Source organism: Pteropus medius, unplaced genomic scaffold (genome assembly GCF_902729225.1).
Source record: "Pteropus medius unplaced genomic scaffold, Ma_sr-lr_union100, whole genome shotgun sequence".
NCBI lineage: Eukaryota > Metazoa > Chordata > Mammalia > Chiroptera > Pteropodidae > Pteropus > Pteropus medius.
In genome coordinates this window covers 10,086,253-10,112,488 of record NW_024350319.1, presented here as the reverse complement: position 1 = coordinate 10,112,488, position 26,236 = coordinate 10,086,253, and the positions used below count along the sequence as shown (strand labels likewise).

The 26,236-nt window shown below is 38.6% G+C and overlaps 1 protein-coding gene across 1 annotated transcript; it reads right to left on the bottom strand.

The window, feature by feature from the left end:
- Positions 1-7,422: 7,422 nt before the first annotated feature.
- Positions 7,423-24,479, bottom strand: LOC120583245 (alpha-N-acetylgalactosaminide alpha-2,6-sialyltransferase 5). Its single transcript, XM_039838625.1, has 3 exons — positions 23,988-24,479; positions 17,781-17,888; positions 7,423-8,821 (listed from the first exon to the last, which is right to left on the bottom strand). Exons 1-3 carry the CDS (start codon positions 24,386-24,388, stop codon positions 8,590-8,592), a joined length of 741 nt encoding a protein of 246 aa, XP_039694559.1. The 5' UTR covers positions 24,389-24,479; the 3' UTR covers positions 7,423-8,589.
- Positions 24,480-26,236: the final 1,757 nt, after the last annotated feature.

The following is a 26,236-nucleotide window of genomic DNA, read 5'->3' as shown; positions in this document are numbered from 1 at the left end:
AAAAATGGTACAGAATTCAGAGTCAAGAAATAATCCAACATATATATGGTAACCCGAGTTATCACCAAACACCACTCTAATTCTGTAAAGAAAGGGTGGTATGTACAATTAATGATGCTGTGTCAATTGAATTTCCTTAAGGGAAAAAAGAAAAAAACAAAACACCTTGACCTCTACCTCACATCATATACCCAAATCAATTTGAGGTGGATCATAAATCCAAATAAGGAAAGGAGACAAAAAGAAAACTTCTAGAAGAAAACATCAGTGATTACCTTTTTGACACTGGGCTACACAAAAAGTTCTTAATTAAGATACAAATTCTATTATATATGAAATATGGATTAATTAAAATTAAAATTATTAAATTAACATTGTTATCAAACTATTAAGACATCTTGAAGATAGTGAAAAGACAAGTCACACACTGAGGTATATATAACAAAGGACTTGAATCTAGACCATAGAAAGTGTTCCTATACATAACAAAAAAACAAGACAACCCAATTTAAACAATGGGCAAAAGCTTTGAACAGGCATGTCACAAAAGAGGATACACAAATGGTTAATATGCATATGGAAACAAGCTCAACATCATTATTCATCAAGGATATATAAATCTAAAACCATAATGATTTACCACTTTATAGTCAGCAAAAGGATTAAATTTATAAGACCCAAGCATTAGTAAGCATGTAAAGCAACTGGAGCTCAGTTATTGCAGGCGGGAGTGTAAATTGGTGCCACTACCTTGGAAAACTGGCAATATTTAGTAAGGCCAAGCACAGGTGAATCCTGTGACTCGGCAATTCCATTGCTTTCTACATACTCAATAGACTCACTATGTCCATCAAAATACATATTCAAGAATGTTCATAATAGGTGTATTCATAATACCCCTAAACTAGAAACAACCCCAAAGATCACCAACTTTAGAAATGGTAATTCTAATGCAGAGTGACACTACACAGCAATGAAAAAGGAACTACCGCTATATGCATCAACAGGGGTGAATTCTATAAATATAATTTTGACTGAAATAAACCAGACCAAAAAAGTACATACCACACATGAAATTTAAAACAGGCAAAAGAAATCTACATTGATGGAGGTCAGAGAGTGATTACCCTTGACAGAGAGATCGACTGAAGAGAGCACACATGAGCCTTTGGGAATGCTAGAATTGTACTGTATTGTCATCTTGGTAGTGGTTACATAAGTGTACAGATATATAAAATTTCATCGATCTATGCACATAAAATTTGTTAAATGAAAATAATAAAAATGAATGACTTAAAAAAATAAGCAAGACAGTCTTCAGGAAGAATAAAGTGAAGGGGAAATTGCCCTACAGCATATCAAGACTTATTATAAAGCTACGTAATTAAGATTGTGTGATATTAGTACAGGAATAGACAATTCAAATGGTGCAAAGAAACAGAATGCAGAGAACAGAAGTAATTACCGACATACATGGAAATGTGATTACAGATCATAAAGAAGAAAGAATTTTCCAAGAAATGGTGCTGGTACAGCTGATATCTATGTAAAACAAAAGTGATTTCTACCTCATTTTATATAAAAATATAAATCCCTTACTGCCCCAGGAAAGACAAAAACTTGAAAACTTTAAGAACAAAATATAGAAAAATAATTATTGATCAGTGGAAGATTTATTAAATAAGGTATAAGATACATTAATTAAATAAGATGAGAAATATGACTACATAGAAATTAAAAACTTATCTGTTCATCGAAAGGCATCGTAGAGAAAAAAGACAAGCTGCAAATTGGAAGAAGATATTTGCAATGCATACAATCAACAAAACTTAGTATCTAGAATATATTACGAATTCTTTAAGAGAAGAAAGAAAAAGTAAAGTAACCAGTAGAAAAGTAGACAAGGATAAATAGCCATTTCACAGACGAGGTAACGCTAATGGAGAAGATGTGCTAAATTTCATAGGGAATCAAGGAAATACAAGTTAAGATCACAATGAGATACAATTTACATGTACCAGATGGGTAAAATTTGCAGTCTGAAAGTACGAAGCCAAGTGTTAGCAAGGGTGTGGACAACTACTGTCAGGAACATAAAGCGTCCAACCACTTTGGAAAAACAATCTGGCAATGGCATGCACATGTGAACCGTTTTTCTCTATTGCGCAGCTATTTTATTCCTCGGCAAATACTCTGCATAAAAATTCTTGTGCATGTGCACTAAAAGAACTTTTCAAGAATGTTCATAAAAGCATTGTACACATTAGCCCCACATTGAGAACTCAAATATTTACTGAAAGAATGGATAAAAATAAAATATGGTATATTTACATAATGGCATTGTACAATAGTGAAAATAAACAAATGAGTTACATACAAGAGAAATGAATAAATCTTGAGGGAAAAGCAAGTTTTAGAAGACTATGCACAATATTGTAACAATCTTAATGATTATTAATATGCAAAACTAAACAATAGATTATTTATTGATATATCTGTATGTAATAAAACTACTTAAAAGCAAGAAAATGGTAAATAGAAAATCCAGGACAATAGAAGAAACTCTCAGGTAGCTTCAAGGCTAGTGGTAATATTCTCCTTATCTTTGTTTCATAATTTATATATTTGTCACTTATTATTTGGTATATAGTAAATATTACATATACTATAAATCTGATATGATAGAATATGATAAATATTCTAATGGAAATTGCTTCCTGTAGGGTTAAATTTCTGCCAGGAGGTACATGGTGACTGAGGGCAGATTTTGGAGACAGACTTTGTGGCTTCTAACCTGACTTTCTCTCTTCCTAGATGCCTGACCTTGGGAAGTTACCAAAGGTAACTTGTGCCCTGTATCTCAGTTTTCACATATATGAAAGGAGAATAATAAAAGAACCTATGTATTTATTGGGATTATCGTGAAGATTAAATGCATTTATACATGTAAAACACTTAGGATAGCGCCTGACGAGCCATGAGTCCAGCCTCACGTTCATCAAACCTGAGGGCCAAATACACAAACTCCCTTAGTCTCTGTGTGCTTATTTGGACAATGAATAATAAGGTTACGGTGAAATAATACACAAAGAACAAAATGACATTGTGCAAAGCACCCAGAAGATATTCAGTAGATAAAATATGATTGAAAGATTTTGATTTGACCTAATGGATTTCCTATATTTGGTTTTGAAATTAAAGTAGTTGGTAAAGAACTAAAGATGCTAACCCTTAAGATGGTTTATATGGTGAGCAAAGACACTCTTTTAAGTCTACTTAGATATGGCATATACTAGTTTTTTCCTAACATCCCAATTGGGATTCCATTTGAAATTCTGTTCTAATGTTTGTCTTAATAGTTTGTGAGATAAAGTTATGTGATGATAATAAAATTTTTGAAAATGTGGGAAGATCTATAATCCTGTCCATTCAGAAATAAGCATTCTTCTGTTTCATGTAGTGTCTTCCAGTGCTTTTCCTACATTTAAAACAATGAAATTGAGATTACACAATTAAATAAGTATGCAGAAGGGTAGACAATGAAAAAAAGAAATTCTGTGCTCAAGAAAGTAATGACTATGGTCCCTTGTAGAGGCAACCATTGGCAGCTAACTCCCTTTTAATGACTTTATGCCACTTTGCCCTCTCCTGTAACCAGGAGGTAATTGCACACCAGGTGCTGGCCAGATGGTGACTTAGGAGCGTAGGATGCTCCCCTTGAGAACACCTTTCCCAAGTGTTCTTTCCTCTCACATTCTGGTAGAGATAAAACCATTTTGGATCTGCTTCATGACAAACAAAAGGGTTTCTGTTGTTGCTGTTTGTTTCATTTTGTATTTAAAATAAACGTATGCTTAATTGTTATAGATCCTCTGTATCCCCCAGTTGAAATACTTGTAGTGTTTGGAGCTGTCAAGTTTCAGGCAGGCTATAACTTATCTCATTTTAGTTTCCTTTTTGTAGTTGAACCACAGGAGTCAGAGCCCAAGCTGCCTTTCTCCTTTCTGCATATGGTATAGCATTTGTCAATATTAAATTTAATTTGTGCTATGAGCAGCTCACTAACAGCGAGGCCCACAAAGCTTGCTGAACCTCACTTTGTCTGTGTGTTCAATACAGCCAGCATTTGCAAACCTAACGACTTCAGCAACATTATCCTGCCCAAATTTAGGTCAGCTCAGCTGATTAAAAATATTATAAATTTAAGGACTGCCCCTATAAACACTCACTTAAAATTTCACTATTTTGTCACCTATTCTGTCTCCTGTACCTCTTAAACAAAAGAACATATATCAACCAGAAATCCAGTAGGTCGCCATTAGGAGGTTATCATGAACAACAAACATTTATTGAGTGCCTACTGTGTGTAAGGCACTGTACTGGGCATGGGGTTACAAAGAAAAGGAGAAATAGTCCCTGCTCTCAAAGAGCTTACAATCCAATTAGACTAACAGGACACATACATAAAAAGACAAAGGACACCCCCAGGGTAGTATATAACATTAGGGCACTGAGTAAGAAAAAAACAGGAGCGCAGCCTTTTTTTTTTTTTTGGAATTTCTATGGTGGCTCAATACCCTGAGTAGGTGGAGGCAAGAATAGAGAGGTTACTCCTGTTCATTTTTAAGCCTGTAGACACTATCTCATCTCTTTCCATTCCAAATTATCATTTTTCATGTGCTAGAACCTAGGCAACTGGTTCACTTTTTCCTCCAAAGTCTTAATATTACAGTTCTTTTGGAGGTGGCATTTTGATAGGGTGATCCACTATCCCAGTTTGCCTGGGACTATCCTGGTTTTAGCATCGAAAGTCCATGTCTCAAACCTCCTCCCCTCTCTCTTACTTCAGCATTGGGGAAACCAGGATGGTACTTCTACAGTATCTTGTCCTGTAGCCAAATGTAGGTCTCTAAGTTCCCCAGATAGATCTCTAGTTTAAAAACCTACAAGGGAGACCTTAACAGCCCCCGAAGACTGCTGGTTTAAGAGCATGCTGTAGACAAAAAAAGACAATCAGGAGGGACTGATAGCAACAAGACAAAATGAGATTCGAGAAAGAAGCAGTGAGGATGGAAGAAGTGATTGGGTCGGACATGACATGTGAAGGCGTGTTAACATCACCTAATATTACAGAGAGAGAGAATAGAGACATAGGTCTTTTTCTTACAGTAGGTCTATTTGACAATCTGAATCATGGCCCCAGTGGAATCCAGAGGATATTTCTGAAACGAGGTCACTCCTACATAAGGGCAAATATTTGGGTCTATTATAAATAGGTACATATGCATTTAAGTAACACTGTCTTAATCCTAACAGAATTTCAGCTTTTCCCTTCCACTTTTACCTAACATTCACTTAGCTTCCAAATCAACATTTTTAATCTTTGAGGGAGGTTTTGATTTCAAAAAATGAGATTATATTCTTCCATGTAAGTGTAATTCAAAAAGATGAGTAATAGAATTTCAGAAAACAAAAGGTACTCTGACTTGAGAGGGGTTGTTTGGGATCTGACATAGATATATAGTAGTAGCCTAAGGATTCCAAGAGGCCACTCATAAATTTCTCTTTCAGGGACGGCCCTTTATGCTTTGCTTTCATTTATTTTTTGAAGAAAAGCTCTAACTCTGAAATCTTAGGACGTTCCTGAATTGCTCCGGTTTTATGCCTAGCCCTTAGGAGCACATCCCACGGTTAGTGAAGCAACGGGACTTAGTTAGCCAACACCCATTAACTGTAATGGAAATCACACAATGAAGTCCCCACACAGCACACTGAATGTTCACCCCCTAATGTTCTTTTAATGCACGCTTTCTTGGGCAAATATTTACTGTAGAATATTAAATGCAAGATTCCTCTTTTATGGGCCATTTGAAGTGATCGATTTTGTTTGTGAATTCTTGTATCTTTGCCCATAATGGCTATCTATTGTAATGGCCTCTACCAAATGTTCTTGTTGAAATAACAGACGCCATGGATCGTCTAGCTGTGGCTTTGTGTTACTGTGGTCTTAAAGCTAGGAGGAAGCTGATGACACAGCTGGGGAAAAAGAAAAAGGTATGTAACATAACAAATATGACTTAGGCTTCAAACACAATCAGATATTGAAAGTGCTGAAGTCTGTAAACATGGTTTTGTAGTCACCTTTTATATCAGAGTTGATGTTTAATGGTGTTGAATGGTGTTAAGATTGATAGTTATGAAATAGTGGTGATATAAGAACTCAATTGCCCACAACCAGGTCTATCAGCATGATCTATCAGAATTCTAGGCATTTTCTTGAAATGCTGTAATAAAACCACTGCCTAAGCGATAATTTCTTACATTTATTTATATCATGTTTTAAAAAATATAAACACATACTCACATATCCTAGCTACATATATATTTAAAATATTTTCCAGTGAAGCCAGAAATTTCAGAATTTCATTGCTTTTCACTCTTTTGAGTATTTGAGAGGGAGAAGTTACAAAAAAGATGGAGCTATCACAAGGTTTTTTAAAAACAAACAAATGAATCCTAAAAGTTGAAGATAACACAGACATTTGAGATATTAGTAGATTAGGTAATATGATTACCTCTTTGCATTTCCCAAGTATGCCTTCCCAATTATCCATAAAAATAAAAGTAGTTAAAGGTGCTACTTACATCTGAATAACAATCTCTTTAAGTTATGGTAAGGGTGGCCTATGAATCAATTATATAAAATTCATACACTTTTCATACATTCATAAAGTACTGTGTATTCAGAGTCCATGCTGCAGAAGAGACTGTACTAGAATAAAATTCTTTTTACAAGCTACGAGAAAATTTAAAGAACACATTCCAGTGTATTTTGGACAGACATTTCAATCGTACTGGCTTTTAACAGCTCAAGCCACACCATGATTATCCAACTTTGTTTTTGTATGTAAATATCTAGACTGTTTTCATCTCAATAATAGTACTCCATATAATTAACAGTACCAGTTAGTGCAAAGGAATGGAATCTTAGTACTAATTAAGAACAGGGGAAAAAAGTGGTAATGTGAGAAAACTTCTTTAATCACAAGCCAGGTCATGTTCTGCAAAAGAACGTCAGTCTCTATATGACATATTTGCTGGTGCCATCAAATTTGGCATTAGAAAAACTAGTGCTTCCTAAGCCATGTGTAAAAAAAAAACCACTGCTGTATTTTTTAAAGACCATTTTTGAACAATATTGTTTGCTTAAATGAAAATCTTTCATACCAACTGATCTTGGCTCTGAATAAAATAAATTCTTATACTCCCCTAGACCAGGGAATGGTAATGTTTGTTCTCTTCTCTCTCTCTCTCTCTTTCTTTCTCTCCCTCCTGCTCTCTCTCCTCCCTCTTCTCTCCCTTACCCTTTCTCCCCACTCCCCTCTCTCTCCCTCCCTCCAGCCCTGCCTCCCTCCTTTCCTCTCTCCTTCTCTTCTCCCCCTCAACCCCTCTTTTGGTGCAAAAAGCTCCAGAAAAGCAGGGAGTAGATTTTAGCTAATGAGGACCAAGGAGAAACTATGTTTTAACCACAAAAGAAAGTTAGGTTGTAGGGGAATATAAAAGGCCCCCTAAAAAAGGCTCCTGCTACTACTATAGGAGCCCCATCATTCCAAGTGCAAAGTCCTCAAAGGGTTCAATGAGAAGTTCACATCATTCTGTGGAATAGGAAACTAGGGCTTAAGTGAAATGACCTACATAAATTATTACTAAAGAAAACTATCTTTAAGTTTCTCTTGTTAGTATCTTTTTGTGTTAATGACACAGTTTTTGGTTTTCAGTTTTGTCATTTGGAGCATTTCTGCACCTTGGAAAATGTCACAGCTTTTCTTGAAGCCTAAGGGTTTAAAAATGCAAGACAAAATTTTCAAGCTAAATACCAACTGCATGCTACCAATGAGCATGGTGGATACAGTAACTCATCAACCCAATGCTAGGCCTTTTCTGACCGTCATTTGGGATCCAGGAGTTGGAATAAATTACCTAAATAAATATAAAGATAAATTACCACATAATAATCTATAAAAATACTGGCCTAGAGTACACTACAAAACTGTCAATAAATAAATACCGGGCATTTGCTTTATGAAAGTCGGTGGAGATGTGCTCTTTAGAAACAATGTCCACACTTTCAGGCTGCGTTTTACAAATCACACACACAGAGTTCAACAGGTGACAAAGGTTATAGGTCAGGTTAGGATACGACTTGATAGAAAAGTGTCTTTTGACATGGTATTTCTATAAAGGAATATACAACTAATATTGTTGAGTTGCTCATGTTTCTGTTCCGAAGGCAACACTTAAGGAGATCCAAAATGTTTTTAGCCACAGCAGCATCGCTGAAATGAGTACTCAATTCCGAAGATAACCCCTTTTGAATGAGACAACATTCATTAAGATATGTTAATTCTAGAATTCTCCCTATCAGCCAACTAACTGCACTGCTTTGTAGTTATGTCTTATGGGCATCTGTACATAGTACTTCTTGAGGAGTGAGGCTATTTCCTGCTACAGGTTCTGTTCCTCTTTTGTGTCTGATGGCCCAGGGAGTTTAGCAGCTCGTTGTCTGATTTGGTCTGGCATGCTCGTTCCTCAGAGTACAGGTTTATTCTCAGGATGACTTATAGCAAGTGGTTCTGGTTTCCAGTCTGGTTGAAAAAAGTGAATATTGAATGTCCTTGCCCAGTTCTTAAAGACTCGTTTCTCTGTGATAAAGCGGTGGTGACTACCCTTCCGTCCTCGCTCATGGGAGAGGTACATTGTACATTCATCTGGTCCAAAAGGTTCATAATAATGATAAGGTACCGAAGGATGATTGGGATCCCTGTAGGAGGAAATGAGATAACTGATTAACGCAGAAAAAAAAAAAAATCCTTTGACTGAGGAGGTAAGGTATTATCTTTAAAAAGCTGATAAACACAACTCATATTTTCAATTTAAATAAATTTCAACAAATATTTTTTCCATCAAACAAATAATAAGCAAGTGGAGGGGTTTTGAGGGTATGAATAAGTGCAATGAATGCCATTACCAAACAGAGAGATTAAAAGTGTGCTGTAGGACGTTCAGGCTTTTGGGATTCATATTTCTAAGGCCAACTATTGTTCTTATTTCTACTCTTGCCCCCATACAGTCTATTTACCACAAGCGGCTCTAGAGATATTTACAAAACAAAAACAAATCATTCTTCTTCACCATTTCTACTCTCAAATCCTTCAGAGACGCCCAATTATACTAAGAGCATGGCCTACAGGGTGTTATGTGATCTGACCTCTCTCCAGAGCCTTCTCCTAACCCACCCAGCTTTGTCCTCTATGCTTCAGCCTTACTGGCCTTTCTGGTTGTCATCTCCAAGCTCATCCCTACCTTGAGGTCTTTGCACTCAAAGGCAGTCATCTGGCTCTAACACTCTCTCACCAGTTCATTCTTCTCACCTTTGGGGATCTCAAATGCATCCTCCTTAGAGAGATTTTAGCTGATGTCTGCTCCCTTCACTCCCTCTCACTCAAATCTATTTTTATAGCATCAATCACTCTCTGAAACTGCTGTTGTTGTTTCTTTGCTCATTGTCTTTTCATGACAGCCGGCCTTTGTCTTGTTCCTAGTAGGTGCTCAATAAATAATTTTTGAATTTCTGTTGTTCAAAGAAATTTACATGGAGTTAGCAGTTACACAGCAAGCCTCTAAAGACAATTCTCCTCAAATATGGAAAGTTGATGATCTTAGTTTGATTCCACAGGAGAGAAAGAAGTTAGCAGGCACGATGCCACCGGTTTTCTCTTGTTGCTCTAGATAGACAATGTATCCAGAAATACCAAATCCTCAATCCCTGCTGTGTAGCCTGACAGTCTCCAAATTTTCAATTCTCTGTATCCGCATCTCCACCTCTGATAATGAACACTGGCTCATTTCTTCAAGATAGTGTGCACAGGATAAACGTGGGGGGTGGGCAGGTACCTTTGTTCCTAGGTTACTGAAGATTTACTAAAATTCCTTAAACCCAAAGAACTCTTGTCTCAGGTTGGTTTCCATCTAGGTCAGTCCACTCCATCTCTTCTGTCTTGAAGCCTCAATGATAAGCTCAGTTAAGATATCCCAGCAGGTAAAACTTGCTACTTTGAGCTACACTCACTAACTGGCCTTGCAGCAGAGACTATGCTCTTAGTCTCTTCTTAGCTCTTCTCTCAAAAGGCTCAGGCATCCCAGCAAACTGCCTTTTAGCGCCTGATGCACTGGGGCTCCCCCTCTGATCACTAAGGCTCTATTCTAAGTACAGTAACTTGGCATCCCAAAGATGCTCAACCTGCTAGACACCTATTCGTTTTCTTTGGAGGAGATCAATACACAAATGGTTTTTAGAGTAGCAACTTTATTGGGGTCAGAGATCGAAGTCTTTTATCGAGAGGGGTGTTGAGTCTGTGGTTCTGACAACAATAAACCTTTGAGCTGCTTTTCCTCTGAGATTAAAGTTTTTCCAGAAAGAGAGATTTATTTTCGTCATGCAGCATTTAAACCTGCCTGGGTTGGATGCTGTGCTAAATTAATACTTTGCATCTCTATTATGCCTGTCTCGAAAGTATCTCTATGTTCCACAGTAAAACATTAGAAACTGTGCTGTCTAGTTATTATAGATGATCACTTATTTACTTATCATAGAAATTGAAATATTTTAATAGAAGGTATTTCAATACAGAAAATGCATGCTAGGAAAAATTCAAGATGGAACTCTTATGAAAAAAAAGAATAAACGAAGAGAAATAGAAACGTGTGAGACAAATCTCCCAGATTCAAATGGCATAATTTGTGGAACTGTGCCAAATTCATGCGACCATGGTACACTTGAGGTTAAGCTTTTATGCCAGTACAGATCGAGTTTTAAATTTGATTCATCAAAGTTTTGGACATATTCTTGGCACCAGTCTGACTAAAGAAACAATTAGGTTTCTAAAAATAATCATGAAATTGATTTGGCATCTAGGATAGAGGGAAACTGTAAACCAGCTAAAAGATGCTAAAGGATCAATTTCCTTATTCAGGATGACCATCTCTTTGAATGAAAACTTATCTGGCTCTGTATTGATCACCTAAAGGGAGAACTAAATTTACACAGTTGGTAAATATAATTCTTGATTTCAAAGGTGTCCAAATAAGTGGAGGTTGTTTTCATCCTTTAAAACTTTGTCCAGAAGTGAACATGCAATGCTATGTATATATACCTTATTGTTGAATTGTACTCCTGAAACTTAGTGGATTTCGTTAACCAATGTCATCATAAAAAAAAATTAATTAATTAATTTCAAAAAAAATTTCCAAAAGGCAGAAACATGCTTTGTGGGACTGAGAAAGCAGAGCTGAAGCATCTGCAGGAACAGCCCTCTGGTTGTGAGCCTGCCATCAGCTGTAATTCACTGTTCCGTTCAGAAAGCCCTTCTCAATTTAAGGTCATAATTTCTTAGTTCTTTTCTCAAACCTGACTTTGTAAAGGCTGCCAAAGCCTTTTCTTCCTCCACCTGAGCCCAGTGAAAACAACAATAAATATCAGCAGAATTTTTACATCAGGAGGCTACTATTATAAAGGAAGGGTTCTGGCATCAGGTTCCTGTTTTGGACCAGGGAAAGCTGAGGGCGTGAAGGTGTGAGAGCAGAGGTGGGTATGATAATCACAGAGCCAGTTACCCCAGTGGCTGCAGGCTGTCATCAGCACACCAAGGGCCAGAGCAAGAACAAATTCTGCAAAACAATGTGAAGGCTTTTTTTTTCTTTATGAAGGAAGCAGGTGCAGAGAGTGAAAGAACTAACATTTAGTGCACACAGGGAGCTTTAAAGAAATACCATTGCCTGTGTTTCATCTCCATAGATTCTGGTTTAATTGACTTGGAGAGAGTTCCAAGCATGGGTATTTGAAAAAGTGCCTTAGGTTTGAGTATCAAAATAAATAATGGCAGTACTGGATTATCAAACCCACAAAATAAAATAAATGAGTTCGTGATGATGTCAGTAAATAACCGAATAATTAAATGAGGGAGAAGAAACAGGATTTTCTTACAGAAGAATTCCAATTAATAAATCTAGAAAGAATGAGGGAATAGAAAATCTCCATTACAAGAGCAGAGTAATTGTGGTAGGCAAGATGCACCAATGAATAGAACATCAGCGGGGATAAAGATGAGGCAAAAGAGGTTATTTGTGTATAGTATCTCCCCCAAGATACTTATAAATAACAGAGGGAAAATAGTAACTTTACAATGAGTAAATCCAGCAGACACCACCTCAACTAAGTGATATAGGTTAACTTGGCCAGTAATAAGACATTTTGACATCATGTACCTCTGGATATGAGAGGCCTAGAAGGGCTTATTGCTTCTGTGGTATCTTTCCTAGTAATGCATAACCTCAAACTAATCATGAAAAAACACACAAATCCAAAGTGAGGGACATATATCCTACAAAAATGACCAGAATTATTCAAAAGCATCAAAGTCGTGAAAGATAAGACTGAGGAATTGTCACGGACTGGAGGAGACTAAGGAGATTCTAAGTAAGTGCAAAGGGATCCCAGATTGCGTTCTGAGGAGATAAAGGACATCAGTAAGAAAAGTACTAAAATCTGAATAAAGTCTGTAGTTTGGTTAAGAGTGTTGTACCAGTGTTAATTTTGATATTTAGACTATAATTATGCAAAATGTTAACATTAGTGGCAGCTGGGTAAAAAGTGTACAGGAACGCTGTGTATCATTTTTTGCAACTTTTTCTGTAAGTCTAAAATTGTTTCAAAATAAAAAAAACTTAAAAATATAATAATGTCCAAAAACTCCTTAGGAGATTTTAATACGCAGCCAGCTTTGAGATGGCTGATTTAGTTAAATATCTGTTAAGCCTTAGTGCTCAACTTACATTATCTCCTTTATTTCTCCATCAGGCGTCTAAGGTGACTATCACTATTTTGTGTGACAGGTGAGCTTGCAACATCCAGGTAAAATCTAGTGCCTTGCTTTAAGCACACAGCCTCACTTATGGACCATCTGAGTGCAAGACTTGTCCCTTTCAGCCCAAACCCAGTACTTAGCACTTCACGCAGACTAACTTATTTAATCCTCACAATGCCTCAGTGAGAGAGATAATGTTATTACTCTTATTTTACAGATGAGAAAACTCATGCATAAAGGAACTGAAGAGTCATGGTCCAGTTTTGTACCAAAGCTGTCCTCCGGAGTGACGCTCTATGTCTTGGAAAAACTCCTGTCCCACTAGGTGCGTTTCCTTACTAATGGCACTCCAGGTTTCCACTGGAGTTGGCAGCACATGGCTGGGAGGAACTTTGTCCTTGCTGCATTTTTCCAAGCACCCATCTATAGAGTTGCCCCGTGCTTGGAGTATGCAGCTGGTCAGAGTGAGAAGCAGAGACCTCACGTTTATGTACAATCCTGTCCACTAATGTTAATGGCAGCAGGAGTTGGTAATGTTCCATTTTTGAATCTTCTAAAGTTAAGCTGTACAATTGGAAAGAAGTCTCATAATATTAACAAGCAAGAGAGGACACTTCTACATTCAGGTACAATCTCGGTTCACTCTGCTCTCTGGGTTTGGGGCTGGACTATCTATAAGGAAAGAATGGTGCCTTTGCCTTTCTCTAGAGCTCTCAGACACTCTCTAAACACATGTCTATTTTTGGTGTGGCATCTGGCATAGAGTAGGCTGTCAAGAAATGTTTGAGGAATAGAGTTGAATCAATAGCTGTCAAGTGTCTACATTGTTCTGAAATTGGCTTGCACAGGGGGTCTTTGAGAATATTATGTAGCATTCAGAAGAAAATGTTCCTACAACAGGCCCTTCTAAATGTCTGCCTTGAGCCTATGAGACCCACTGAGCCACCTTTATTCTGCTGCTTGATTTCTTGTCCTTGGAGCTTCTTTTGGAAGGAAAACTGCTGCATATCTTGGAATCTGTTGGAATAATACTTGTGTACCTGGTGCAAACTGAGCATCAAGAACCTACAGCTGTTTATCTTTCATGGGGCAAAGAACCAAAGTGAGTCACCTGAACGCATGCCCTACCACTCAGGCACCTCAGGTGGTGCCATCATCTCATAAGATACCAATGGTGCCCACCCACGGGAGAGAGAAGGATGTAATGAAAACACCCAGTGGCTGTTATGAGTTGGCCAAATTATGGCAAAGAAATAAGAAACAATAAGCATGTAGGAGGAAATACAACAATACATTTTAAAACGACTTCATAAAAGGTGAACCACATGGGCACATTATGGCTCTATAAGCGCCTGATTCCACACGGTGAACTGTTGCCGTGTAGAAGCTTTCCCCTTTATGCTAGTAGCTTTATTAATGTTCACTAGCTAATAATTCTAGCAGAATCAACTCTCTGATATTCATGATACCTTTGAGATGTCCTTCACATTATGGATGAGATATTAATTTACTTCCATGACAGTGATCACTCCGAGTCATTACTCCTCTAATTAATACTCAAGAAATTATGAGTAACTAAGAGTTGTAAACTTGGTAATGTATTAAGTATGACCAGAAAAAAAGATTATTAGATAGAGTTTAAATGCGTGGCCCATTATTATTGCAATAATTTACAATGGGAAATGAGATTAAAAATACTCACCATAATTTAGTTTGGTAAGCAATGATAACAGATCTTTTCACTGCAATTTATAGTCCACCTAGAGAAAATGGATTTGGTTTCCCGTATGTATATGGCATAATTTAAGGGTCTACTGTCTACATAATATACTAGATGCTGTCTCGGATGCAACATGGGACTAATTTTCTCCAGCTTTCTGAACACCAATGAACCTGGAGTCTGGTGATGAAGGCAGGATGGAGACTGATGTCTGATGCCTGAGCACCTCTTTTAGGACCCTGTGCTAGCCCTGATTGAGAATGAAACAAGCGGCCACCACTGACTTCTGAGAATTCTCAAAATCTGAATTTGCCATTTGCTGGTTACACTTTTCATTCACCTGATCCTTTTGGTCTTAAAATAAGTTTAGAATCAGTCTCTTAAACATGGCCAAGGAAAGAAAGGCTTTTAAAGTTTATTTATTCATTGAGTGCATCAATACTGAATACATAGTATGTGCTAGACACAATGACAAGTGCTAAAAATATAAATGTCGATTGAGACACAACTCCTCCTCTTAAGGAGTCTACAGGCAAATGGAAGAGATGGAAAAATCAATCAGTGACATGGGGGCAGGGATGGAATTCACACAGGGCCCAGTAGGGGCACAGGTAGGGTCTGACTCAGACAGGAGGTCAGAGAAGGCTTGGAGGAGGAAGACCTGCTGCCTGTGAAACAGTGAAGTGAGGGATTAGGAGTTTTGGCTCTTGAGCCCTCCAGATCTGAATTCAAATCCTAGCTCTGTTCTTCAACCTTGGCCAGCTGTTTCATGTCATTAAGCTTCCTATGTAAAATGATGATAATAATAATGTTCACCTCATGGGATTATCATAAAGTTTCACGGAACCGGCACATGTATTCATACTGAGTGCAGGCCTGGCATATGGTATGTGCAGAAAAAATATCAACCATCGATATTCTTAGTAAAATACTAGTAGTAATCACCACGTTAAGAAGGAAGGGATAGTCATTCCAAGCTGAGGGCAAAGGGACAGGTATCTACAGGGCGAGTCCCTCTGTAAGTTTTTCAGTGGCTAAAATAAGTTTGTGTGAGCAGAGAAGATGAGACTAAAGTGGACCCCTGAAGGGCTTTTGTGTGCTAAGCTAGGGAGTGTGAACTCTTTTCTAAAAGCTTTTGGGAGTGACCAAGGGGTTTAAGTGACAGAGTCAGATTTGTGACACTCAGGCGACTGAGGCAAAGACTGTCTCATTCACCTTTGATGACATCCCCAGTGCCCAGTATAAGTTGGTTGAGTGAATGACAACCTCCCTGATTAATTTAGTAAGAGACCTTTTTTTTGAGGGTATCAATTGTGCCTTAAGTTCCAAAAAGATTAATTTACCAAAAATGAACAGTTGACTCTTTTTTGCTTGCTGAAATCTGGTGCCTTGTGGCTAACTCTTTATTCTCATGAGGAACTGGACACTTGAAGGAAGCAATGGAAGGGGTAGGCACACAGTGAGCAGCCCCACGTGATGTCCTGCCAGCTGCTGGAGGCCACATGAAGCCAATTCTCCATAGTGAAGAGGAATGGGATCTACTTCATATAGGAGGCCACGCATGTCCTCCTCTTCCCAGCAACAAGGCCTCCTCACCACGGAGCACCATTCCTTAGTGCTCTTTAGACATCTCTTTAAAATGTGCTGATAGGTGTTGGACTGCAGATCAGTAAGTCCCTTCACCTGGAAGATTTGTGCATGCTTAACTTATACCAGGGCTGTGCCAAGCACTCCTCATCTATTACTTCATGGAACTATCATATAAACCCTAGAGGTAAGTATTATTGTCATCATCATCATATAGATATGGAAGCTCAGGCTTCTGAGACCGTCATTAAGCAACTTTCCCATGGTCACTAAAGTTCAGTGAGGTCAACTAATTTTCTCAAAGTCAAGAACTTCTGAGAGGCAGAGATGGTTATTTTCACCCATAGCAACACCTTTTTACTACAGCACTAGAGAGAGAGCAGAGGACAGGGCCATTCATTCACTCGATATTTATAGACCATCTGCTGTGTGCCAGGACGGTAAATATCTACTATCCTTGCACTAGAGCTCAAATAGTGCACCAAACACTCAAAACTCTCTGCTTTTGGGGAGTTTACATTCTGGTTGACTCAACAAGTGAGTCCAGGCCGTACATATCAAAGTCCTGCTCTGTCCATACCTTTCCTTTTCTCCTCTCTGACCTGACTCTTACATATAAACTACTATTGCTGCTGTATTTGGCCTTTGGATTAAAAAAGGTGGGAGAAAAGTGGCCAAGTGGTAATAGCATGATTAAATATCCTTCTTATCCTTGCTTTAAACCTCCAAATTGCAGATTTTGCCTAAAGGTCCATGGCCTTTGAGAAGTTGTTAGGTTTTAAACATAATGCAAGCATAAATTTTAATGAGCAAGCTTAAAATAATGCCACCTTAGGTTTTACCATTTGAAGATCAGGATTGAGGTCACATGCGGCCCATCAGACATTCCTGAACTAGGGTACTTTCTGAATGTATAGGCATCACGAAGAAATTACATGTGAGTTTTCAATAGGGCTTCCACAAACCAGTGCATTTGTTAGTACACACCAAGCTCTCCCTGGGCACATGCCAGAAGGTAACTTAAGGTAGTAACAGAGATGTGTATCTGTTCCCTTTAAAGCAATACATCAAAATAATTATGCCTCTGCTTTGGCCTTAGAAGCATAAACCAAGGCTACTGATATAGTGAGAGAAAGAGGCTCAAAGGAATATTTTAATTTTAGAAAACAGGCATTACTGTCAAAGAAATTGCCCTCTTTAATTCATTAAAAATTACCACATTCCTTTCAAATGAGAATAAAACTAATATTTCTTAATGCTTGTTCACTGTTAATATTATGCCAATTATTGCATTACTTTTGGTTGATAAATATTCAGAGGATAAATGAAGCCCACAGGATGGATTAATTCTCCAGCAGCACAAACAAAAACTTTCAATATTTTATATCACACAATTAAATGCTGTTTGTTGTTTCTAGAACCAGAACTTGGGACATGTTAATTAATTGCTTCAAGAAGACAGACATATTTTGTGGTTGACATTTGGAATCAGATATTTATAAACGCTGCACAACACTGCTGATGAATTACACTTGTAGAATAAATCCTACCTGCAGAAGTCTGGGGGCACCATGCCATAAACATTGATCCTGTCACACAGCTCCAGTGCAATCGTCATTGTGAACCAGCCAGTGCTGAGCCAAGTGTTGGAGATCTTCCTGGAAGGAACAATAATTAAGTTTGCAAGCTGGTAAAATAATCATTGTACCCAACTACCTTCTTAAATCATTTCTGGAGAGAGGCTGACTAATCTCTCTCTCTTTTTCTCTCTTCCTTCCTCCTCTTCCTCCACCTTCCCCACCCCTCCGCTCTATGTGAGAAATAGCTAGAACTTTACCAGATAGATATCTCTCACCAACAGCACCACTATATTCCACTGTACAATGAAAAATGATGTTGATGCACCATCATGCCAGATCTGTGACACTAAAGGATGCTCAAGGGACTTTTGCATCATCAAAAATGATGATCGATGTTCAATGTTTAAGTGCATATTACCACAACTCAATTTCTTGTAAGATGATAATGCACTTGTGTCAACCCTTTATTAACCAGAATACTTGACTAACTAGAACTATTCCTTGTTCTTCAAGCAGGGTGGATAATAAGGAGCTTATTAAATATGAATAAACAGATGTGTCTGACTATGTATCAATCCATCGATAGATCAAATGATCTTAGGGTAAAGGCTTGCTTCCAGCTAGACTAACACCAATGTCTTGACTGAACATCTTTTCTTGGCAGTTTAGTAAGACCTCACTTAACATCATTGATAGGTTCTTGGAAACTGCCACTTTAAGACAAACGACTTCTAAGAAAACCAATTTTACCATAGTCTAAATGATATAAACAAGAGTGAAGTTCCTAAGACATATTTCTGTTAATAAAAACATCACCAAACTTCTAAATAAAGATCCAGAACATTTCTAATATTAAACACTGAAATAAATGTGAGTTATACATACATTTAAGAAAGATTAATAAAAAAGTAAGATGATTATTTTCCAACCATTTATTCCAGTTCAGGGTCACAAGTGGCCAGATCCTATCCTGGCAGCTAAAGGCACAATGTGGGGCCAACCTTGGACATGATGCTCTTCCATCACAGGGCGCACTCACACCCACACTCACTCAGACTGGGACAATGTAGACACGCCAATGCACCTCACATGCTCACCTTTGGGATGTGAGAGGAAACTGGTGTATCTGGAGAAAACTCACAAAGACATGGAGAGAACGTGTGAACTCCACACAGACAGTGGCCCCGGACAGAAATCCAGTTTTTTCATCAACGTTACAACGAAGCAATGTTGAACATAACAATGTTATTTGAGAACCTGCTGTACATTCATGTGAGAAGGGGCTAATGACCAAAGGAAAAGGACCACAGAAATGCTTTGTTTAAATGAGCATTTGCTTTATTTTACCTCAGAACATTTAGAGGCCTGAAAATTTTTATTAGAAGACCAAAATTGACAAAATTTCAGAAATGAATCTGTGCCTTCCAACATTTCTTCATTTACCCATTCAAATATCTGTATTGAGGTCCAACCACGTACAAGCCTAAGGATAACTGTGGCGACACAACGTCAGGGTCTAATTTGACCACAACTATGCAATGCTGCTGTGAATATTAATTCAATTCTTTGGGGATTGTGCTTTTACGTTTCTTTTTTTTTTTCAGTGCTTACGGCATTCCTCATTAGCCAGTTTCAAATGCCTACCCCCCAAGTCAGACTGTCTGACTTTGCCTAGCCATAGAAACATATGCAGTGTAAATGACAGGACTGCAGAAAAGCTTTTCTACTTGCACTGTATAGCACTCTTCTTTGAGAAGGAAGAATTTTTGTTAAGCAGTTTGCATTATTTCCATTTCACATATGAAACAAAAGAAAAAGAAAAAAGAAAAAAGAGGCATTTTGTTTTGTCAAGTACCTGACAGGAATGAGTGATTTAGTCATTCCTGAGTTTACTGCTTCAACTTTCTAGTGCTTAATCCCTTTACTCATTTTCTTTTTCCATTCTAGTAATAGCCCAGAAAGTACATATAAAAGCTCTTAAAGATGGGAATACCATGGGCTTGCATCTTACCAGTTTCTATCACTTACTAGCTGAATGACCTGAGGCAGGTTTTGCTGGTCTTTGAGACTTGATTTCCTATCTATAAAGTGGGCATGGGAAGCTCCATCGTCCTGGGCTCTTTTGAGACTAAATGAGAGAACACCATAAAGAGTATCTAGTCTGTTATAGTGATACATTGAGATCCCTTCCTCCTTTCTTCGTAGTTAGTTTGGAGCAAATGAAGTAAATAATTCAGCCATCCCTTTCAGTGCTTTTTGGCACCCACGAAGACCTTGATATCCTTCCTATACTCTGCTACTGTCTCTAGTGTTGGAGCCATCATCAGTAGTCAGGACGGTAATTACAAAATCCTGGAACCTCTGGCTTACATAGACATTAACAACCCCCTTTTCTTCCTACCAGGACTATATATTCATAAGACCTTTGAGAATGAAGGAGGTGGGATGGAGCAGAAATGACCGAGTGGGGAAGGGTAAGGGAATGAAGTACCTTTCTCAAATTATAGCCTGTCCTTACCTATGTGGCTGTGACTATATGATGGCCAGTTGTTCTAGACTTACACAGGGTGAGTGAATAACTGGGATGTAGAGCCCAGGAAGAGAATGACGGCTCACATATACACCCAGATTCTTGATCAGGAAATCACGCCTGTGTCCCTGTGCTTTTATAGTTGTCAGAAACACCAAAAAGGCTTTCCCACTGGCAGGAACTCCCCCATAATTTTGGCTTTCTTTTGTGTGATATAGTAGAGATCACAAGCTGCAGCCTGAAATGCAGGAGGATGTGACTCTACAGAAAAAGGTTTCATGGGTAAAAATGGGAAGAATACAAAGTGGAAGACTAAAGGTACTAAAATGAAGAGTTCTTTAAAATGTCACTTAAAATTCCCCAGACTTTCTAAATAATAGTCTTTTGGGATCACATGCTATAGAAATGCAACGCTTTGTGCTGTCTTTCTTAAAAAGATTTGAACTCTTTTCCAACAAAGGAATATCTATTGTTTTTATACTTAATCAGCTGTAATAAAGGAATATGAAGAGCTGTCATGTGCTTATTAGGGAAAATTATCAGATATTCTTTTATATGATGAAGTAACACACTGAGCTGATAATTCTATAGTGAACACTAAATTACAATTAAAGGCCTTTCTGCTCCACCAGAATCTCATTTATAATCTCTATGGAAATATTCTTCCTGCAGTTATTTCATTTATGCTTCCTTTATCTAATTACTATAATATTGGTTCTGAATCATATTTTCCTAATGTACCCTTATTCAATTATAAAGTTATTTTCAAGTACAGTTACTTTCTAATGTCAAAGAATACCACTTGGCCATCTATGTCATTTGTCATGCTTCTTAATTGTAGATTGTTCCTGAGCCATTTTTACCCTCTGCTTTTAAGTAGGGTGAAACTTCTATAAACCAGAATCTATTGAATTATGCTATTTCTTTAAAATATTAGCCTGATATGAATGTCCTGATCATGAGATGTAGATGTATATTCAGTACATGCTACATTTTTGTTGGGTTTCAAGAAAAGCACTCATATTGTTGGACTCCAAAGGAGAGCTGTTTCTGACTTAATTCTTTCAGCTTGGAGTAGGTTGCAGGTTAAGAATATGGACACATGAGAATATCAAGTCAATACAACGTTAGCTTCTTTAAGATAATTTCTTAAAGGTAAGAGACACAAAGATCCTAAAAGTGACAATATACTTTGGCACTCTACAAATCCATAAGTGTGATTTCCTTGAGTAGGGACTATGTGGACTCGTGCAGATGGATGTCTGCACATGTGAGGCCCAGTACACGACCCACAAAGATTTGGTTCCCTCCTTACTAGCTGGGCTCACCAGAGGGAGACAGAGCTATTGAGTAAAAGGGTTCCACTGGTCAAAATTTAAGAAATTTAGTGAGGGGGATTGGTCTCAGTGTGAGATTTTTCCTTAAAGATCTAAGTGAACAAAAGGTGGAATGACTAGTCTCTAAGTTTCCAATTTAAAATAATTTCTTAAGAAGATTCAGAGCAATGTGTATTTACCTTAAATAGCTAACACTGCAGCAGTGTTTCAGGAATACTTAAATTTAGCAAAACCTCTCAACATTTGGCTAAAATGAGAGAAGTGTTTTCTGTTGAAAAGAGCGTGTCTACTTATTTTGGGTTTTCCAACCAGTCAAAAGTAAAACTAAATAATTCCCCTCTTTCTTCTTCCTTTATAAAATGCTCTCTTGGTTAAATAACTCATTCTTGAGTGACAGTCTCTCTTTTTTGTGTTTATTAAAGGGCAATAAATGACTGGATTTCATGGCACCTTGTAATAAGAACCAGGATCCCCTATGTAATCTACTGGCTGAGCTGACCATGAGGTCCCCTGTGCCTCCAGGGAAGGAGGCTACAGCACCAGCAGCCAGCTCCCCCTTCCCTCACTCACTAGATGTCATGCCCACTCCTGCCTGGCCCAGCCGTCAATGGTCATAAGGCTTCTAGGACTTAAAAAGAAAGCTCTTCCAAGCAAAGAGTTTGGGGACATTGGGCTTTGGTCTTTCTTTAAGATTCTGTTCTCCAATAACGAGCTGCCTAAACTTACCAAACAATGCATTTAGTACTTTATAGTCTTTATTTTGCTTATGATATTTCTTTAGTTGTAAAATAAGAAAACAACTCATGGACAGTTGTTGTAAGGGAGGGCGGTAAATTATATCATTAAAAGTATGTCAATTATAAAAGTACATGTTTTAGAATTAAGGAAACAAGGAAATGTAATCATTAGACCAGTCCTATGAGTCCTAGTCACTATGCCCTTTTCACACATGAGGTCACTGAAAGATTAGGTAATATACCCAAGGCCACACAACTTGTGAGGGACAGGGTAAGAATTCCAACCTAGAGCTGTGTGTTTGGAATACACTGCACTGCTATTTTCGATACTTGACTGTCCTTTTCTTTGTCTAGATCTGGCCAGTTTATGAGTCTGCATCTCTGCCTCATCTTGGGCCACACACCCCCACTGCCCTCCTGACCACAGCCATAGGAGACTTTTCTCCAATCCACTGCACATTCTCCTACCTGTGATCCCTTGTACTCACAAGGAGGTTTCTCTCTCCCATTCCCTGGTTCTCCTTTACCTGAATAAATACACAGTGGCTTAGGTCTCAGATTAAATTACAGATTAAATACACCTTTTTGAGAAAGGCTTTCTCTCATTCCCTCATCTCCTAGACCAGTGCTCTTCAAAATAGTTCAACCTATAGTGAGAAATACATTTTACTTCATGACTGGGCATATATACATATGTGTGTGCATGATTTTAATTTAATTTAATTTTCTAAAGTGTATAATTCAGCGGTTTTTAGTATATCATGGGGCTGTGCAATCATTATCACTATCTAATTACAGAACATTTTTAGCATGTCAAAAAAAAAACAACCCTTTCTATATATGTATATTTATATGTAAAAACCGAAGTACATATTATTTCATGAGATCATACTTTGCCTTATTTACTATGGGAGATGAATGTTGATATTGTCTGTTCTATTCCATTCTATGACTTTTTAAAAAAACCTTGCAGTGACCCACTATGTTGATTTCATGTCCCATCATTGAGTTGTAACTAACGATTTGGGACAATTTGACTGTGGCAGGATTTCTGTTCTACACGTCACAGAACCAGTTTCCTGCCCACGATGCTGAGCACACTGCCACCCTGTAGGCTTTACATTCCGGGAGGGCAGGGTCTAGATCTGTCTTGTTTTTCACTGTATCCCTGGTGCCTGGTGCTTAAAGTAGTAATTATTTAATAAATATCGGTCGAGTGAATAAATGGTTGCCTTTGGTTAGTGTTTACACAAGTAAAATGAAATGCAATAAAGCTATTATTACCTTTCACTTATTACCTGTGTCATCCAGCAGCTGTGTAGCCTCTTCTTCTAAAGTAGGGATTTGTCCCTGAATTGCCCATGCAATTGTCTCAGTGATTCATTTCACTTTGTCTTATGTATTCAGCTGGAGCAGCCCAGATTCCAGGAGGACTCTACACATGAACTCTGCCAGTGGCACGAGCAGTGGGGCCACAGCAAACCCCTTGGCAAAAGCTTTGCTTTTGGCGAATCAGCCAGCTACGACATTTCCCCACCCTCCCCTGTGCTCCTGCCACCCCGCACCTCCGTACCTGTCTTTGCCAGTCTCCTGCTTGAAAAGCTCATCAAACTGCAGCATCTTCCGGCGTGTGATCATGAAGGCCTTCAGCCGAGGCAGCACCTGGCTCAGGAGCTGCAGGTTGTTGTACACCCGGCCCTTGCCATCACGCCGCATATAGCTGCTGGGGCCCCAGAAGATGAACACGGTGCCCTGGCTCACGTTGAGCAGGTCGTGGCGGTTGCGGAGGATCCTCTGGATGCTGGAATGTGCGATGACCCTCAGGCTGGTGCGATTTCCCACGTCCCGCCCATAGCCCCGCGTAGGGGCGTCATTCATGCGGATGACGCACTCCGTCTGGTCAATCTGGGGGCCTCGCCGGCTGCGCAGGAGATGCCCGGAGCTGGTCACCAGGGCACAGTCTCTGCAGTGCATTTTCAGAGGCTGAAAGGCAGGAGGAGAAGGACATCATCAGCTGACAACGAGCAAGTCACTTCCTTGCCTCGGTAGACTGCCCAACTCCCATTTCTTCCCTCCCATGAAAGAATATATTCTGTCTGCTATACCCTCATCAGCATTCTCTTCCAAGTTGGTGACAGGGAGCAGTGGACAAGAGGGAAAGAGAACTAGCATTGACCCGTCAAACACTGGGCTCAGGGCTTTGCTGACATTAAATGACCAAGTCATCACATCTACCCAGCAAGGTTTCTGTTACTCCCATTTTACAGACAAGGATGCGCAGGATCAGAGATGTTAAGAAAGGATGCAGAACTAGCAAGTAATGAAGTCATGCTTTCAAACCTAGATCTTTCTGAATTCAAACTTACCCTCAAGTCGAAGAAAAGACTACTACAAATTGCTGTGATACCAGCTTTAATACTCTTAATTCGCTTTATTGAAAGTTAAGCATTTATCAATATTCTTGCATGCTATACAAATAAGTTTATCCTAAATAAACATTATCTAAGAATCACATGGGAAAAGACATGCAAATTGTAGTCCCTCAGATGCCATAATTTTGAAATGACAATTAGTCAGTTTCTCCCATTTTGAGGGGAGAGGGAGAGAGATTGAGCTGATCCATCTTTAAAAATGTAAAGAAAGCTTCCAGCTCAGAGCCACAGACATCATCCGGTGAACAAGTGCATGCCCTGCAGAAGCCCTGGCCTTGTAGTGCCCGCCAGGGACAACTGCAATGACAGTGCTCATTTCAACACCCCAAACCAATGATTTACTTTCTGAACACCTGCGTGCTAACAAATTAAACATTCCCCTGTTCATGTTTAATGAGAAACATTTCTTAGTTGCTGTTTGAAGATAATGTAATTAGGGCCCGAGGCCAAGGCCAGCAAGTGCACAAGAAATGACAATCAAGAATGTTTTAAAGGAAAGTTGCATTGTTAGATTTTCCCCTAGAGCCTCTGCCCTTCTTCTCCGTTAACTTTGAACAGGACACACTGGCTTCCTGCACAGTCTCAGGAAATCAGACCCCGTTTAGTGCTGCATACATTCAGTCTTATATTTACTCTGTGAGTTTCCTGAGTCATAGCTCTGTCACCTTCCCCAACTACGCAGTGGCCAAGGGGGATTCACAGGATGGGTCCAGCCTTGTCTCCACCACCTATTAGCCATGGGACCTTGGTAAGCTACTAACCTCCCCAAGTCTCAGTTTTCTCATCTTTAACTGAGGATAATTAATGCCCCATTCTACCTTGGTAAAATTAAAATATACACAGTATTAGATTGAGTCATTTGAAATTGCCATTATTTGACCTGCAAGAATAACAATTGCAGGGGGTTGAGCCCAGTCCTTACCATAGGACCTGGCACAGTGATCATTCAATAAATGATAGCTGCTAATGGGATTATCAGTCCAAGTGGAGCACATTGTAGGTACTCACTAAATCAGTACTGATCACTTTGTGTCGATAATTGACATATGGGCTTATGAAATGGAGGTTATACCATTGTACATTCTCATCATTCATTTGACATCTAATTATTCTTAGGTGACAGGTACTATGCTGGGTAGTAAGAATGCAAATAGAATGGAAAAACAACCCCTCAAAGTGAGAGACAGTGGGTCAGGAAAGGCGTGCAATAAAGTATAACAGGATGAGAAAGGTGGCTGTGCTGAAGTATCGGTAAAGGGGGTACTTAGAGCAAAGCAAGGCTGGGGGTTCAAAGGAAGGAGTTTTAACTAATATTTTTAGATGTTCTCTATGTGCCAGGCACTGTTCTGGGCTTTTTCTACAATTGCATTAATTCTATCAATAACCCTTT